The sequence below is a fragment of the Aureobasidium pullulans genome (assembly GCF_000721785.1).
Source record: "Aureobasidium pullulans EXF-150 unplaced genomic scaffold scaffold_5, whole genome shotgun sequence".
Lineage (NCBI taxonomy): Eukaryota > Fungi > Ascomycota > Dothideomycetes > Dothideales > Saccotheciaceae > Aureobasidium > Aureobasidium pullulans.
The window spans coordinates 1,189,007-1,202,068 of record NW_021941025.1 but is presented as its reverse complement, the minus strand read 5'-3'; the positions used below and the strand labels follow the sequence as shown (position 1 = coordinate 1,202,068).

Genomic DNA, 13,062 nt, shown 5'->3' with positions numbered 1-13,062 from the left:
AGAAGTGAGATGCTCATGTGATTTGAAGATAGTGCTACCTAAGGACAGAATCAGAAAAGCGTTGGTCGAGAACCTATGAGAGGAAAGAACAAATGACAAGACGGGGTGAAGAACACGGTTCGACAAGCGAAGGAAGTCACGATTTGTGTTGATTGTTGCAGAGAGCCTGTAGTTGGCAGTTAATTGCGTCTCTCGGTCGACGACAGCTGCCGTTGCCGACAGTTGAGAGCCCAGCCCATAGCTCAACTTTCACCTCAACTTCCAGCAAATGTGCTCTTTTCGCGAAGAAGATTATGCATCGTTTCAGCGTCTAAGACTTGATCACAGCAACCAGAAAAGCATACACACAAAAGAGTAGAGAAATCAAAGCAAATGATACAATCCCTTGTGTATCTGTAATTGTGAACCTTTGCTCCTACACCGCGCCTAACTGAAACCCACGCTATGCACCCATATTCTGCGCCTGCCCATTTATACACCAGCGGCAACCTCGCTACCACCACCGACGCCTTCGACTTTGATCAAAAACTCCCTGACTCTACCCGCTTCTTCTCTGCCCAGTGCGCCCTTTTCGGACTCCACAGCAGCCAGAAGCGCACCCAGCTGATCTTCAACCTTCTCCTCTGCGACGCCTGTACATAAAGAGACGACTTTACGATACAGATGCTCAAGCTGCGTAGAGCGTGATTTGAGCTGTGTAGATTTTTGATGTAGACGGTCATTGTTCGTCTCGTAAACCTTCTTCAGAGTGCGTAGTTCAGCAATCGAAGGTGTGTTGCTGAGAATCTGTTGTTGAAGAGAAGGCGATAGCTGTTGAGCCACTTGTGCTGGGTCTGAAATGTTTGAGGGCAGTTCGTCGACAATGGCGAGCACCGAAGATACAGAAGCATCTGCGTCTCCTACTGCTGTGGTCGTCTTTGTCACTTTTCGGCCGTTACGATGGCGTTCTTCGAGTATGCGCTTCAGGTTTGCAATTTTAGATTGGCCTTCGCTGCGGGATTTGGCGCGGCGTTGGAGGGTTGCTAATTGATCGCTTTCCGTCTTTGCTACCGCGGACAACTCTTGGATTTGTGCGTTGAGCTTGTCGATCTGTGTCGTCTTTTCGACGAGTAGTTGTTTGTGTTGAGCGAGGTTTGCTGTGAGCATGCTGGTGAGTGAAGAGATGACATCCTGGTTCTGGTCTTCGATGATGTTTGTATTCGAGACAGGCGTCGCTTCTTTTTCGGTGGCGCCTTCCGTAGTTGTGTTCTGTGACGGCGGACGGTTTGGTGCTTGTGCTTGTGAGAAAATCGGGTCAATGTTTGACGGGTTGTTAAATCCTACGGCCTGCCCATTCTCGTCTTCAGCACCCACACCAAAGTCACGGGCTGTGACACCCTTATGGTTGGGGATTGTGGGGTCGGCCTTGACTTCAAGGAGCTGCTGAATGATGCCCCTGTTGCCAATCCTGGCGGCAAGATTCAGAGCGGTGTTGCCTGCCTTGTCTCGCGCATTGACTATATGTGTGAGGAAGCGCATCAAATTCATTCTTTCTTTTATTGCCTGTCCAGGGGTTGCTGAGCCATTCTCGACCGGGGCGGGCTTGGAAACACTACGGACCAAGAACTCTAGCAATGCTTCAAGATAGTACTTGCTGCTGGGTGCTCGGCCTTTTATACCGCACGACACAGCAATGTGATGGAGAATGGTACGGGCTTGTGCATCTCTCACTTCGATCAAAGGACTGAGCAGCTCCAGAACATCCGGGAAAGAAGAATGCTCACAGCAATTGTTCACTAGCACAGCCGAAATGAGAGCACTCTGTCCTGCAGCGTTTCCCCGGAAGATGTTAGCTCCCTTTTGGATCAGCAGTCGTAGTAGTGGCACTCTTGAAAGGGTTGCGGCCCAATGTAAAGCGGTATTCGCAGATGTGTCTAGAGGTATATCCAGGTCCTCTGGTGATAGTGAGAGCAGTGCTGGGTGTGAAGCGAAATCTTGCCTTGACGACTCGGCGAAAAGCTCAAGGAGCAACTGGCGCTTGTTATCATCCTCAATACCCGTTGGTGCCGGTAACGGTGGGAGGGTAACAGGCTCGTCTGAGCCATTGACATTTTCTTCGAGGTATTGCTGGGTGCTCTGTAGGAAAGATTCTCCAGGCTCTGTAGGGTCCAGGGACATGATCGAAGCGTCTACGGGAATGTCGTCGTTCGGTCTCATACGCTTCCGGGGAGGTTCCTGACCACCCGGAGCTTGTCTCCATGCAGGGTTCTGAGTGTTGTAGCCAGAGTCGGGGACTTGGTTGTTGTGGTAGCTCACATCGGCCATCATGCTGGTCTGTTGTTGCTGTGAAGAACGTCTCATGTGACTCGGGCGGGCTGGCGAGTTCAAACGGGCAGCCTTGTTCAATGCAGCGAGAGCAACGGATGACATGGGGGAAATGTTCTGGAAGAAGGTGTTCGATGCAGTCGGGCCATTCCTATCTTGCACACCAGCGGCGTAGAATCTCTTTCTGTTGGCAGCCATTGCTTGTTCCTTGGTTGGAGTCTCTGTAGTCTGACCGGTGCCGGAGCCATCAAGGTCGTGTTCTAGGAGGGGAAGCAGCAGATCTTCAACACCGTACTGACGGCAGAACTCGCGACCTCTGCGGTAGTTGATCCATGTGCCTTGATATTTGCCGTAGCCTCCTTGGACCTTTTCGTGCTCGCCAGGTAGAATTTCCTTTTCCAGAACTTTTGTGCGTTTACCCTTGTCGACACCGGCAACCTTGAGGATTTGAGTGGCGTTGAGCCAGCCGTCGGAGCGTCGTCGCATGCAAGCAATGTTGTTCACTTCCATTTCATATACTTGGACACCCGAGTATACAGCCTGCCTTCACTTTTAGCTTCTTGTGCACGATAAGCGGGGTTTGAGGTGCGTACGGTATATATGGTGGGCTTTTCGAATGTAGGACGCATGTTCTGCTGAGGAGCAGGCGCTGAAGCACCTTGGCCGTAGCCAGCATCTTGTAAGGCTTTGAATGTCTGGGCCATGCCTGGTGATTGAGCGACGGCATACTGGGCAGTCTGAGAGCCATAGGGCATCGAGTAATGGCCTTGGTCTTGCGGAGTTCGGTTCGTGTGGTGCGCCATTTTGGGTGTGAAATGCCTGTATAGGCTGTGACGGCGAGTAGAATGAGGCCGTTACTGGGCAGATTGAGGGTAAAATGCGAGTGTAGAGGATCAAACCAAAAAAGGCTCACCACTCATGTCGAAAGTGCAGCTCGGCCGGATGAGATACGCGAAAGACGTGTTCGTCGCGTCGAACCTGTGGGATTGATGGTCCAAGCGTTTCGAGTGGAGACCTTTTAGACCTGATGCTTGCTATTGGCTACGGATCCCTTGCCCGCTCATGCTTGAACACAACTATCAAAACTGTATCCCGTCTCTGGGGTGCACTTGTCTTTCGTATCGCTCGATCCGTTGCAGATTTTCAGGGGCATCACTAACTTCATGAGACAGCACGTTAGAGAACCCACTGCATTTGAGAAATATAGGCCAATTGCCTGTTCACATTGTGGGTTCTTTCCCATTCCGTTTACTATAGTACAAACATGTGCATATAACGCCGCCCCAATTGTTTTTGAACATGTACAAGCCGAAACACTCCACCACATGCAATTCGTTCAACGTCTGCGGAGGTACCAGTTGAATGCAAGAGCCATTGTCTCGTTGGCAAATGGTGTAGGCACCTCTGCCAATCCTGGTCTAGCAACCGGGTGGCGGAGGTAGACGGCGCTGCAGATCTTCTGGTTGACTTCCAGGTACCGCGGGATGAATGCAAATGCACTCATGAACTCACGCGGTCTCCACGGTGTAGCATATGGCTTTGATGCATCGATAGGGTTCTCGTTGGCACGCGCAAGGGCGGCATGCAGTAGCTCGGCATCCTTGCGGGCACGGAATGCGTCTTCTCTCTTGACGGGCTGTTTTTGATCGGGCAGAGCTGCCTCTACTGGGGCTCCTTCAGCAGGCACCTTGGCGGCAATGGCGTTCAACGTCTCCTCCAATGTGTCGATTGTCTCGGTACCAGTCTTAGCAATCCCAGAAGGTCGCAGGCGAGACATGGTCTGCTTGACCGACTTGGCGAATGCGCGTAGATCCTGCTTGCGCTTGCCAGACAAGCCCTCCTTGCTCTCTTTGGTGATGTCTTGTGCGCGGGCGAGTAATGACTTGAGAGCGGCCTTTGGGTCCTCGTCGGGAGAGGGAATTGTCTTTGTGGAGCTTGCAGATGCCTTCGAGGCTTCGTCGCCGTTCTTGGTCGCAGACTCGTCGAGAAGATCCTCAGCATCATCATCCACAATCTGTTCGATTTCATCGGCCTCCTCGCGGCCTTGCAATGAGTCTGGGGTGTTCTTGTTGTGCTTGCGTGCGCCAGTGGCATAAAGGACGCGCTCTGGTTCAACTGAGAACATGTCGCCGGGATTAAGAAGGTAGCCGGGGTGTTGCATCTACATATGTTAGCTTGCAGTATAGCTAAGGCTCAAACAGCACACGCACCTTCTTTCCGTTGACCTTGACAAAGCCGTGAACAACGAATTGTCTTGCTTGGCGAGCACTGCTGGCGAACAGAGCACGCCATACAGCAGTATCCAGTCTGCGCTCAGTCGGGAAATATGTCATGTGCATGTAGGGCGTCCTTTGAGGGTCCTTGTCTCGACCAGGTCCAGCTCGATCATCGTCCCTTTTTCTTCTGAGATCAAGACCAGAACCACGGCCTGCAGCCTGCTCGGAACCATCTGTACGGGCCAGAAGTTTGTAATCCATGGGGACAACGGCGGGAAGGCGACGGTCAAACATGCGAGTCCATTTGCCTTCACGGATTTGTTCACCGTGGTAGGCACGGGTCAGAGACTTTGCTAGCCATTTCTGCTGGAAGAAAGTCTTGTTGTTCGCGAAGGGAGTTGTGAGGCGCGAGATGTTATACAAGGTCCATTTTGACCAGTCGGCTCGGACTTTCTGCGCATTGTCAGTGGCGCAGCGAGGGTGGAATGCGAGAGGAACATACGGGCTTCTTTAGACCGTGAAACCTCTTACGCATGGCGAGGGTGGGCGCAAAGCTAGTATAAAGCAATTGGGCGACGGCGATGTCTGGCTCGAAATTCGTCCATCATGCAATGCACAAGTTTCGGCGAAGACTTCTGTCCACCGGGTCGAGGCTTTTGGCGACTTCCGCCCGCAGACTTGCACCAATATTCACCATGGCAGAAGAACAGAAGACATCCAATGCCGCCGCTCTTCACCCCTGCACAATGCAATGAAGCCAGACACCTGCTTCGCGCAATCCTGCGTGAGGCTACATACCTTCCCGATGAACAAGCCCGCGTCTACGTAGCCACTCACGCCGTCGCCCGCTTTCGAGACTACACGCCCGGACACAAACCTGACGACATCTTGCTGCAGAGGAGACACATACAGCTCGGCGATGCAAGGAAGGCTCTATCCGAGCTAAGCAGAGCTAATCATGGAGATTTTAAGCCCTTGATCAAGCTTCTTCATCTGACTTATGCCCGTATTGGCAAGAGACGACATGAGCTATTACGCGACCTGCAGTATAAACCTCTGGCTGGTACCGACATGAACCCCCACGAGCCACCTCAGCTCACTCCTCAACACGTTGCTTTGCTGCAGTCGCAAAAGCTGGCCACTCCTCCTAACGTTGTTCGTCCTCTGCTTCGTTCATGGTCCTTGGACATCCCGAAAAAGAACAGTTGGGAAAGGTCCTTGCCTAAGAAGCGCCTTGCAAAGATCTTTCGTGACTGGTATTCTGAGGTGCTCGAGCGTACTGTTGTACCATTGCCTCATGCTGAGTGGAATCGCCTGAGAAATCTTGCGCTAGGCAAAATCAAATTCCGCGGTGTGACTACTCGGCGCGTTATGGCTGCTTCAACAGCCAGTCTACCTTCGCCGCTTGAAGTTGCCCTCGGACTCGTTCCACACAACTCGCCTGAAGTTATCCTCAAGAACTCATCCAACCCCATCCAAGGTAGTCATAAGTTCACAGCTCGTTTCATGAAGAGGTGCTGGGCTTCTGTCTTTGCACAATGCCCATTAATGTCGTGGGATGCACAGGCTCAGAAATGGTTGGTTGAGTGGGGTTGCGACGTCTTGGATCAAGAAAAAGTCTTGCATGCCACTGACGAAACTATTCTGACCAAGAAGTGATTCGTCTTGTGCCTGCTATTCATCACACCAGAGATATGGTCAGCTCGCAGCATCACGAACTTCTGCTGCTTATCAAGCACGTCAGTCTCACAGCACTGTGCTCTTGTCGCCTTCACCGATATGATGTGCCATCACCACGGCTTGCTCGTTCACTAGCTCGAACGCCACGACGACGGTTGCCATGTTGTCGACGAGGAGGCCAAGTACCACTCTGTCCGCTGGGTTTGTGGCTCCGCAATCAAGGACGTCTGGCTCACTGAATCGACGACTCTGCTTCCGTCGTTGCCACTTCTTCCGACAACCGCGCCCGCCAATCGTAAGTTCTGATCTCTTTAATTCTTTCCTGGAAACGCCATTGCATGATGAACAGATCTTCGAATACTTATCTACATTGTCTGAACAACCTTGACGATTCATACATCTCTGACAACCTGATTCATTGGCTTTCCGACCACTTCTCCCAACTCAAACATCTTTGCTTGACTTCCTTGCAACAGTTGCTGACTAGTCATCTTAGAGGTGTGGTCCTCTACATGCAATATTTGCAGTTTTGCGGATTAAACAAACTCGATCGAGCTTGCATTTGATTCTTCTGCACATGAATGTAAGAGTGTGTGCCGATGCACGTTGCCAAAAAGCAAAATTCTGAGGTCTTGAATGACTTTGATTCATATCAGCTGCAGAGGAATGGAAGTCTGAGCTGGACTTTGAGCTGGAGGCCTCGATCGTCACTGCCAAGAAATCTGGGGAGTTGGTCAATATTTATATCTACATGTCATTGAAAGGGCGTCTTCTCGTGCTCCCAATACACACATCAATTGACCTGCATTGTTGCTCTGTATCTACCTGTTCACACGTATTCTGCACGATTGTCAGACTTCCGTTGTGGCATCCGAGACGCCCGTCACAAAGCCCTAATCATGTCTGGCCACCCAACCATTAGCCATGCAACCCGCGAAGGTACGTTAAAGGATACAAGCCATGTTCCGAGAGTGTATAGCATACACTCTGCATCTCGGTCGATATATCGGTTGAATGGCGATTTGCTAACATGCTCCAGATGTACCACACATCCTAAGCCTCATCCGCGAACTCGCCGACTACGAAAAGGCCCTCTCATCCTGCCATGCAACCGAAGAGTCTCTAGCCTCGACACTCTGCTTTGCCCCTGCTCAAGGCCAACCGCCATCCGGATCCGGATACGCCAAAGTCCTTTTGATCCGCACACCCAGCAATGAAGTCGCCGGTATGGGACTGTATTTCAACAACTATTCAACATGGTGGGCAGCACCCGGCATATACCTTGAAGATTTATTCATACGCCCTGAACACCGCAATAAAGGATATGGCAAGCTGCTTCTTGGAGCACTGGCGAAAGAGGTCAAGAGAATTGGAGGCAAGAGACTCGAGTGGTGCTGCTTGAAGTGGAACAAGCCTTCGTTGGAGTTCTACAAGAGACTAGGGGCCGAGCAGATGGAAGACTGGGTTACACTAAGAGCGGATGGCGAAGCCTTAGACAAGTTGGCTGGTTCTGCTGAGAAGGCAGCCAACGTCCAGGTTGATGGTAAATGAGAGATCGCGTCTTGGACGGTGTTCAATAGTCAGTACTAGAAGCTTAGAGTTGTATATAAGAATCCCTATCGACCTAGCAGGAGTTCAAAATTGGCCTGAACACAGTGTACATTGTTATATTTCATTATATGGAGCCTGCGTTGAAAATGTAGCAAAGGATGAACTGTGGTATGCAAGTGAGACACGGCAAGCTCTAGGACAATTGTGACCCGAACTCGGATTTTGGAAGAGAGGCTTTATAGTATCAAGACTCAGAAAGAAAATGCACCAACGCTCTGTTCAAACACACAAGTTGCTATATCCACGACATGCCTGCATAGTATCGTCGATTGATGATGTTGTCGATGGAGACGGTTTTGATCAGGGTCACATGGGCAACAAAGGACATGGTCAAGATCGACGTCACACCGATTGAACCGTGCGGAATGTTCTCGGAGGTTCCACTAGGCTTGGTTCACGTTGCTAAAAAATCGTGTTTTGGGTCCCAACGACGCAGCGCTACAGAGAGAGCCCCTCTATCCCACCTTGTCTCCAGACTTTTCAAGCGCCTTTTCTTTGATTGAGATACCCCCTGTCGCCGTATAGACGACTCTCGTTTCCATCTTCAAAAGTTTACGTTTTATCACACATCACTAAGACCACACATCATGTCGTGAGTTTAGACGCCCGCCACATATCTGCAGGGAAACAACTGACCTTTTGCGCCCAGTGTCGTCGGTCTCGACTTCGGTACTCAAAATGCCGTGATTGTAAGTCTACACTTCTCTCAAGTTACTCTGAAGCATTCACTGACCACTCGCGCAACAGGCTGTCGCCAGAAACCGCGGTGTCGATGTTATCACAAACGAAGTTTCCAACCGCGCAACACCCGCGCTGGTCGGTTTCGGTCCCAAGTCTCGCTACCTCGGTGAGACCGCAAAGACACAGGAAGTGTCCAACCTCAAGAACACCGTCGGATCCCTTACCCGTCTCGCTGGCCGATCGCTGAAGGACCCCGATGTCGCCATTGAGCAAGAACACGTCTCGTGCAAGCTGGTCGACGTTGATGGCCAGGTCGGTGCCGAGGTTTCATACCAGGGCAAGAAGGAGCAGTTCACTGCCACCCAGTTGACCGCCATGTTCCTCACAAGGGCCAAGCAGACCGCTTCCGCCGAGCTCAAGCTTCCCGTCAACGACATGGTTATCGCCGTCCCTGCCTGGTACACCGATGCTCAAAGAAGAGCCATCATCGATGCTGCCGAGATTTCTGGCCTCAAGATTCTGCGTTTGATCAACGAGACCACCGCCACTGCCCTCGGCTGGGGTATCACCAAGACCGACCTTCCCGGTCCTGAGGAGAAGCCCAAGAGAGTCGCCTTTGTCGACATTGGCCACAGCAACTACACCTGCTCCATTGTCGAGTTCCGCAAGGGAGAGCTTAAGGTCATCTCCACTGCCTACGACCGTCACTTCGGTGGCCGTAACTTCGACAAGGCCATTGTTGACCACTTCGCTGCTGAGTTCAAGGAGAAGTTCAAGGTTGATATCAACGAGAACCCCAAGGCCAAGCTCCGTGTTGTTGCCGCTTGCGAGAAGCTGAAGAAGGTTCTGTCCGCCAACGCCGGTGCCCCCATCAACATTGAGTCGTTGATGAACGATGTCGATGTCCGTGGCTTCCTCAAGAGAGAGGAGCTTGAGGAGATCATGAAGCCTCTTCTCGAGCGCTGCACTGCTCCTCTTGAGCAGGCTCTCGCTGAGGCCAAGTTGAAGACTGAGGACATTGACACCATCGAGCTTGTCGGTGGTTGCACCCGTGTCCCTGCCCTCAAGTCCGCCATCCAGGACTTCTTCGGCAAGCAGCTCTCATTCACCCTCAACGCCGACGAGGCCATCGCCCGTGGTTCCGCCTTTGCCTGCGCCATTCTCTCCCCCGTTTTCCGTGTCCGCGACTTCTCCATCCACGATATCTGCAACTACCCCATCGAATTCACCTGGGAGAAGAGCGCCGAGATCCCCGACGAGGACACCTCGCTCACCGTTTTCAACCGCGGCAACGTCATGCCCTCAACCAAGATCCTTACTTTCTACAGAAAGCAGGCCTTCGACCTTGAGGCCAAGTACGCTAAGCCCGAGACTCTCCCCGGCAAGATGAACCCCTGGATCGGCAGATTCAGCGTCAAGGGTGTCAAGGCCGACGAGAAGGATGACTTTATGATCTGCAAGCTCAAGGCTAGATTGAACCTGAACGGCATCCTGAACGTCGAGTCTGGATACTACGTCGAGGATATGGAGGTTGAGGAGCCCATCGAGGGCGAAGATGTGAGTTTTGAACAACAAGAGCCTTCGCAATCCGAACTCGATCACGAGAGAGAAAGCAAGCGACCCAAGATTACGGCCAGTGCTGACATAGAAACACAGGCCATGGACACTGACAAGGAGCCCAAGACCCGCAAGGTCAAGAAGCAGGTCAAGAAGGGTGACCTTCCCCTGTCCTCTGGCACCGCCTCTCTCGACGTGCAAGCCATTGCCAACCTTTCCGAGAAGGAGCACTCCATGATCATGGAGGACAAGCTTGTCGCCGACACCGAGGACAAGAAGAACGAGCTTGAGGCTTACATCTACGAAATGCGCGCAAAGATTGACGAGGAGTACGCCGACTTCTCAAGCGAGGAGGAGAAGACCAAGCTCAAGGAGAAGCTCGAGACCAGCGAGGTAAGCTACAATTCATTCCTCCTCGTAAATGCACCCAATACTGATTCCATTTCCCACAGGACTGGCTCTACGACGAGGGCGAGGACGCCACCAAGGCCGTCTACCAATCCAAGATCGACGAGATCCGCGCCATCGGCGGCCCCATCGCCCAACGCTACCTCGACAAGTTCGAAGAGGAGCGCCAAGCCGCCCTCAAGGCCCAAGAAGAAGCCGCCGAGAAGAAGCGCGCCGAGCAAGAAGCCATCAAGCAGGCCCAGCAAGAGCAGGCCGCCGCCGCCGCCGCAGCAGCCAAGATGGCCGCTCAGCGTGAGGAGCAGGAGAAGAAGGACGCCGAGATGCAAGATGCATAGAGTGCTGGTGTTGGACTAGCAAGCCGTTAACTCTCCGAGAAAAGAAGGGGAAGAAGACATGACAAAATCTTCCATCAGAAACACAAACACAAAACACAAAATCATTAGACCATTTTACTCTTTTACTTGTTGCATTTTTGATGAAGAATGAATGGGATGGTTTTCTTTATTAAGGCGTGCCTTGGTTTTTCTTGTTTTCTGTTTTCTCTTGTTCTTTTTTGGTAGTCTTGAAAGAATGATAGAAATAACAAAAGACAAAGTTTAATTCATGAACATATATGTCGCTGTTCTACAGTACGTGTTCCCCCGTACGGGAGAATCATTTAGCATATGAGAAGGCTTGATCATCGTCAAAGCGAACTCTAAAGTGCCTCCTCTTCGACCGCCCTCTTCTGGAAAGTGCAAGTCCAAAGATGCACCTGTCTGAGTGCACAATATCGTTCTCACGCCGATGTCCACATGTGAGAGCTCATACTCGGACTTACTAGCTTCCAAGAAGACCTCGTGTACAGCCACGAAGATACACAAATCAAGGGACGAAACCAATCTCCACGCCTTCGCTATCAACCATCACGAAAGCCTGGTCAGACATCTCATCCTCGGACAAGACGTTGTAGATAACGATGGCAATGCACGATGTGTTTTCTGATCCTCGAGTCGATGATGACAGGTATGTTATGAACAGATGACTGGCAGTGTTATATTATGTGAATTTGTGAAAAGCTATTTGTTATCTCGATGTCGTCTTTCAGCAATTGTAAGCTATATCTGGTATGCATGTATCTGTGCTCATCTCCGTCGAGCAACCTCTGCATTTCGTGTCATGCGTGAGGGCATGAATATATTGTGATTAGCGCTCCATGCCATCTCAGCCCGACCACCCTCACGCACGTTCACTTAAGCCTCGTAATCACTGTCGCTGTCGTCATCAGCGTAGTCGACTGCCTTGGTCTTGCGTCCAGATCTGGTCTTGGCAGGAGTGCCCTTCTTGATTGCCTTCTTCTTTGCTTCAGCCTCATTCAAGGCCAAGCCCAAAGTCTCTCGCATAGTCTTGTAGAACTCATCGTAGGCCTTCTTTGCCCTGTCGCATTCGTCCACCGAGCCGGGATGGAAGTAGCCGTGTGTCGAGCACGACCCTCTGATCGCACCCGTGATGGAGACAATACCGATCGCATCCTCACGGCTTCTGCCTGCGAGGCACAAAGCTTGAATGAAGGGCAGCATCCGAATATGCCAACTGGGCATGTGCGAGTAATAGTGTCCTCGGTAGTAGTTTTCTGCGAGCTCGAGCTTCGTCAGAGAGATCGCGGGGCCCAGCAGTTTGAATGCTTTCTTCGCGGTAGTTTGATACTGCGTGCCGACGCAGACCGAAACCAGTGACTTGACTCGCTCCGGTCCGATGTACTCCAGGAATCGGTACATCATCGTGGTGTCAGGAAACTCGAACTTGTGACGACTGAAAAGGTAGGGCGTCGACTCGACGTTGATCTGCTTGTTGACGCGCATCAAGCTGGTGCTGTAGGAGATCTCTGATCGTTGTAACCATTGTCCACCTTCCTTGCGCCAACGAGTGTCGATGATTCCAGTATGCTTGCCTTGGATATAGATAGAGCAGCCAGGTCGTTCGAGTACATAAGAGTAGATCATGTTGCGAATCTCGGCGGGAAGCTCGAGGAAAGGGAACTTCTCGTTATCTGCAGGCTCTGGTTGCAACACAAGAACGTAACGGCCTTTGTAGGGGCCTTCGTTCATCAGAACGGGCTCCAGTGAGAAAGGCTTCTTTGAAGTGAGCGCGACTGTCTGGTTGTAGGTTTTCTTCTTGTCGAGCTGTTGTGGTTGTCAGAAGAGTGGTCAATGTTGCATGTAAGTATACTTACGACTGCGACATTGCCGTTATCCATAGTACACTGAATCTTGCGGACCATACGGTCGTTCTTGGTCTTCAGTTCATAGATGATTGATTGATCCTGGTCATCTGAGTCGCCATCGTCAAAGTCGCCCAGCTCGGGTGAGGGCTCTTTCTTAGCCTTCTTGATGGCTTTCTTGTTTGCTGCTGGTTTGGCCGATCTTGACACAGTTTTGACCTTCTGCGCATTCTTAGTATGAAGTAATCGACAAGACAGACGCGACGACGTACTTTGGATGTAGCGGGGGGCGCTTTGCGAGTCGAACGACGGCCAGCCATGATCTCAGTGCTGTTGATGGGTTGTTTGATGATCTGTATCAAGCCGAGATAGTTTGTGATGTCGACGAGGTAGAGGTGGAGAGTG

The 13,062-nt window shown here is 51.5% G+C and overlaps 6 protein-coding genes across 6 annotated transcripts; 3 read left to right on the top strand and 3 right to left on the bottom strand.

Annotated features, from left to right (window-relative positions):
• Positions 1-295: 295 nt before the first annotated feature.
• On the bottom strand, positions 296-3,196 carry M438DRAFT_293407 (uncharacterized protein). Its single transcript, XM_029901817.1, has 2 exons — positions 2,898-3,196; positions 296-2,844 (listed from the first exon to the last, which is right to left on the bottom strand). The coding sequence occupies exons 1-2, from the start codon at positions 3,105-3,107 to the stop codon at positions 472-474; spliced, it is 2,583 nt and encodes an 860-aa protein (XP_029762872.1). The 5' UTR covers positions 3,108-3,196; the 3' UTR covers positions 296-471.
• A 137-nt stretch (positions 3,197-3,333) lies between these two features.
• Positions 3,334-5,116, bottom strand: M438DRAFT_293406 (alpha-L RNA-binding motif-containing protein). The gene is made up of 3 exons (XM_029901816.1): positions 5,023-5,116; positions 4,515-4,973; positions 3,334-4,465 (listed from the first exon to the last, which is right to left on the bottom strand). The coding sequence occupies exons 1-3, from the start codon at positions 5,053-5,055 to the stop codon at positions 3,641-3,643; spliced, it is 1,317 nt and encodes a 438-aa protein (XP_029762871.1). The 5' UTR covers positions 5,056-5,116; the 3' UTR covers positions 3,334-3,640.
• A 62-nt stretch (positions 5,117-5,178) lies between these two features.
• On the top strand, positions 5,179-6,179 carry M438DRAFT_315412 (uncharacterized protein; the record flags this gene model as incomplete). Its single annotated transcript, XM_029902653.1, has 1 exon — positions 5,179-6,179. The coding sequence occupies exon 1, from the start codon at positions 5,241-5,243 to the stop codon at positions 6,177-6,179; it is 939 nt and encodes a 312-aa protein (XP_029762870.1). The 5' UTR covers positions 5,179-5,240.
• Positions 6,180-6,703: 524 nt separating this feature from the next.
• Positions 6,704-7,799, top strand: M438DRAFT_395860 (GCN5-related N-acetyltransferas-like protein). The gene is made up of 2 exons (XM_029909237.1): positions 6,704-7,139; positions 7,240-7,799. The coding sequence occupies exons 1-2, from the start codon at positions 7,100-7,102 to the stop codon at positions 7,749-7,751; spliced, it is 552 nt and encodes a 183-aa protein (XP_029762869.1). The 5' UTR covers positions 6,704-7,099; the 3' UTR covers positions 7,752-7,799.
• A 509-nt stretch (positions 7,800-8,308) lies between these two features.
• M438DRAFT_315408 (heat shock protein 70) lies at positions 8,309-10,882 on the top strand. Its single transcript, XM_029902652.1, has 4 exons — positions 8,309-8,403; positions 8,461-8,500; positions 8,559-10,442; positions 10,502-10,882. Exons 1-4 carry the CDS (start codon positions 8,399-8,401, stop codon positions 10,790-10,792), a joined length of 2,220 nt encoding a protein of 739 aa, XP_029762868.1. The 5' UTR covers positions 8,309-8,398; the 3' UTR covers positions 10,793-10,882.
• Positions 10,883-11,689: 807 nt separating this feature from the next.
• Positions 11,690-12,544, bottom strand: M438DRAFT_373212 (uncharacterized protein; the record flags this gene model as incomplete). Its single annotated transcript, XM_029908402.1, has 1 exon — positions 11,690-12,544. The coding sequence occupies one exon, from the start codon at positions 12,542-12,544 to the stop codon at positions 11,690-11,692; it is 855 nt and encodes a 284-aa protein (XP_029762867.1).
• Between the last annotated feature and the right edge of the window lie 518 nt (positions 12,545-13,062).

Coding starts and splice junctions, on each gene's coding strand:
- M438DRAFT_293407 (XM_029901817.1), bottom strand. CDS start 3,107: ATGGCGCACCACACGAACCGAACTCCGCAAGACCAAGGCCATTACTCG. Junction 2,845..2,897: donor AAAAGCCCACCATATATACC/GTACGCACCTCA, acceptor AAGTGAAGGCAG/GCTGTATACTCGGGTGTCCA.
- M438DRAFT_293406 (XM_029901816.1), bottom strand. CDS start 5,055: ATGCGTAAGAGGTTTCACGGTCTAAAGAAGCCC. Junction 4,974..5,022: donor TTCACGGTCTAAAGAAGCCC/GTATGTTCCTCT, acceptor GACAATGCGCAG/AAAGTCCGAGCCGACTGGTC. Junction 4,466..4,514: donor TCAAGGTCAACGGAAAGAAG/GTGCGTGTGCTG, acceptor TAACATATGTAG/ATGCAACACCCCGGCTACCT.
- M438DRAFT_395860 (XM_029909237.1), top strand. CDS start 7,100: ATGTCTGGCCACCCAACCATTAGCCATGCAACCCGCGAAG. Junction 7,140..7,239: donor TAGCCATGCAACCCGCGAAG/GTACGTTAAAGG, acceptor AACATGCTCCAG/ATGTACCACACATCCTAAGC.
- M438DRAFT_315408 (XM_029902652.1), top strand. Junction 8,501..8,558: donor GTACTCAAAATGCCGTGATT/GTAAGTCTACAC, acceptor CTCGCGCAACAG/GCTGTCGCCAGAAACCGCGG. Junction 10,443..10,501: donor AGAAGCTCGAGACCAGCGAG/GTAAGCTACAAT, acceptor CATTTCCCACAG/GACTGGCTCTACGACGAGGG.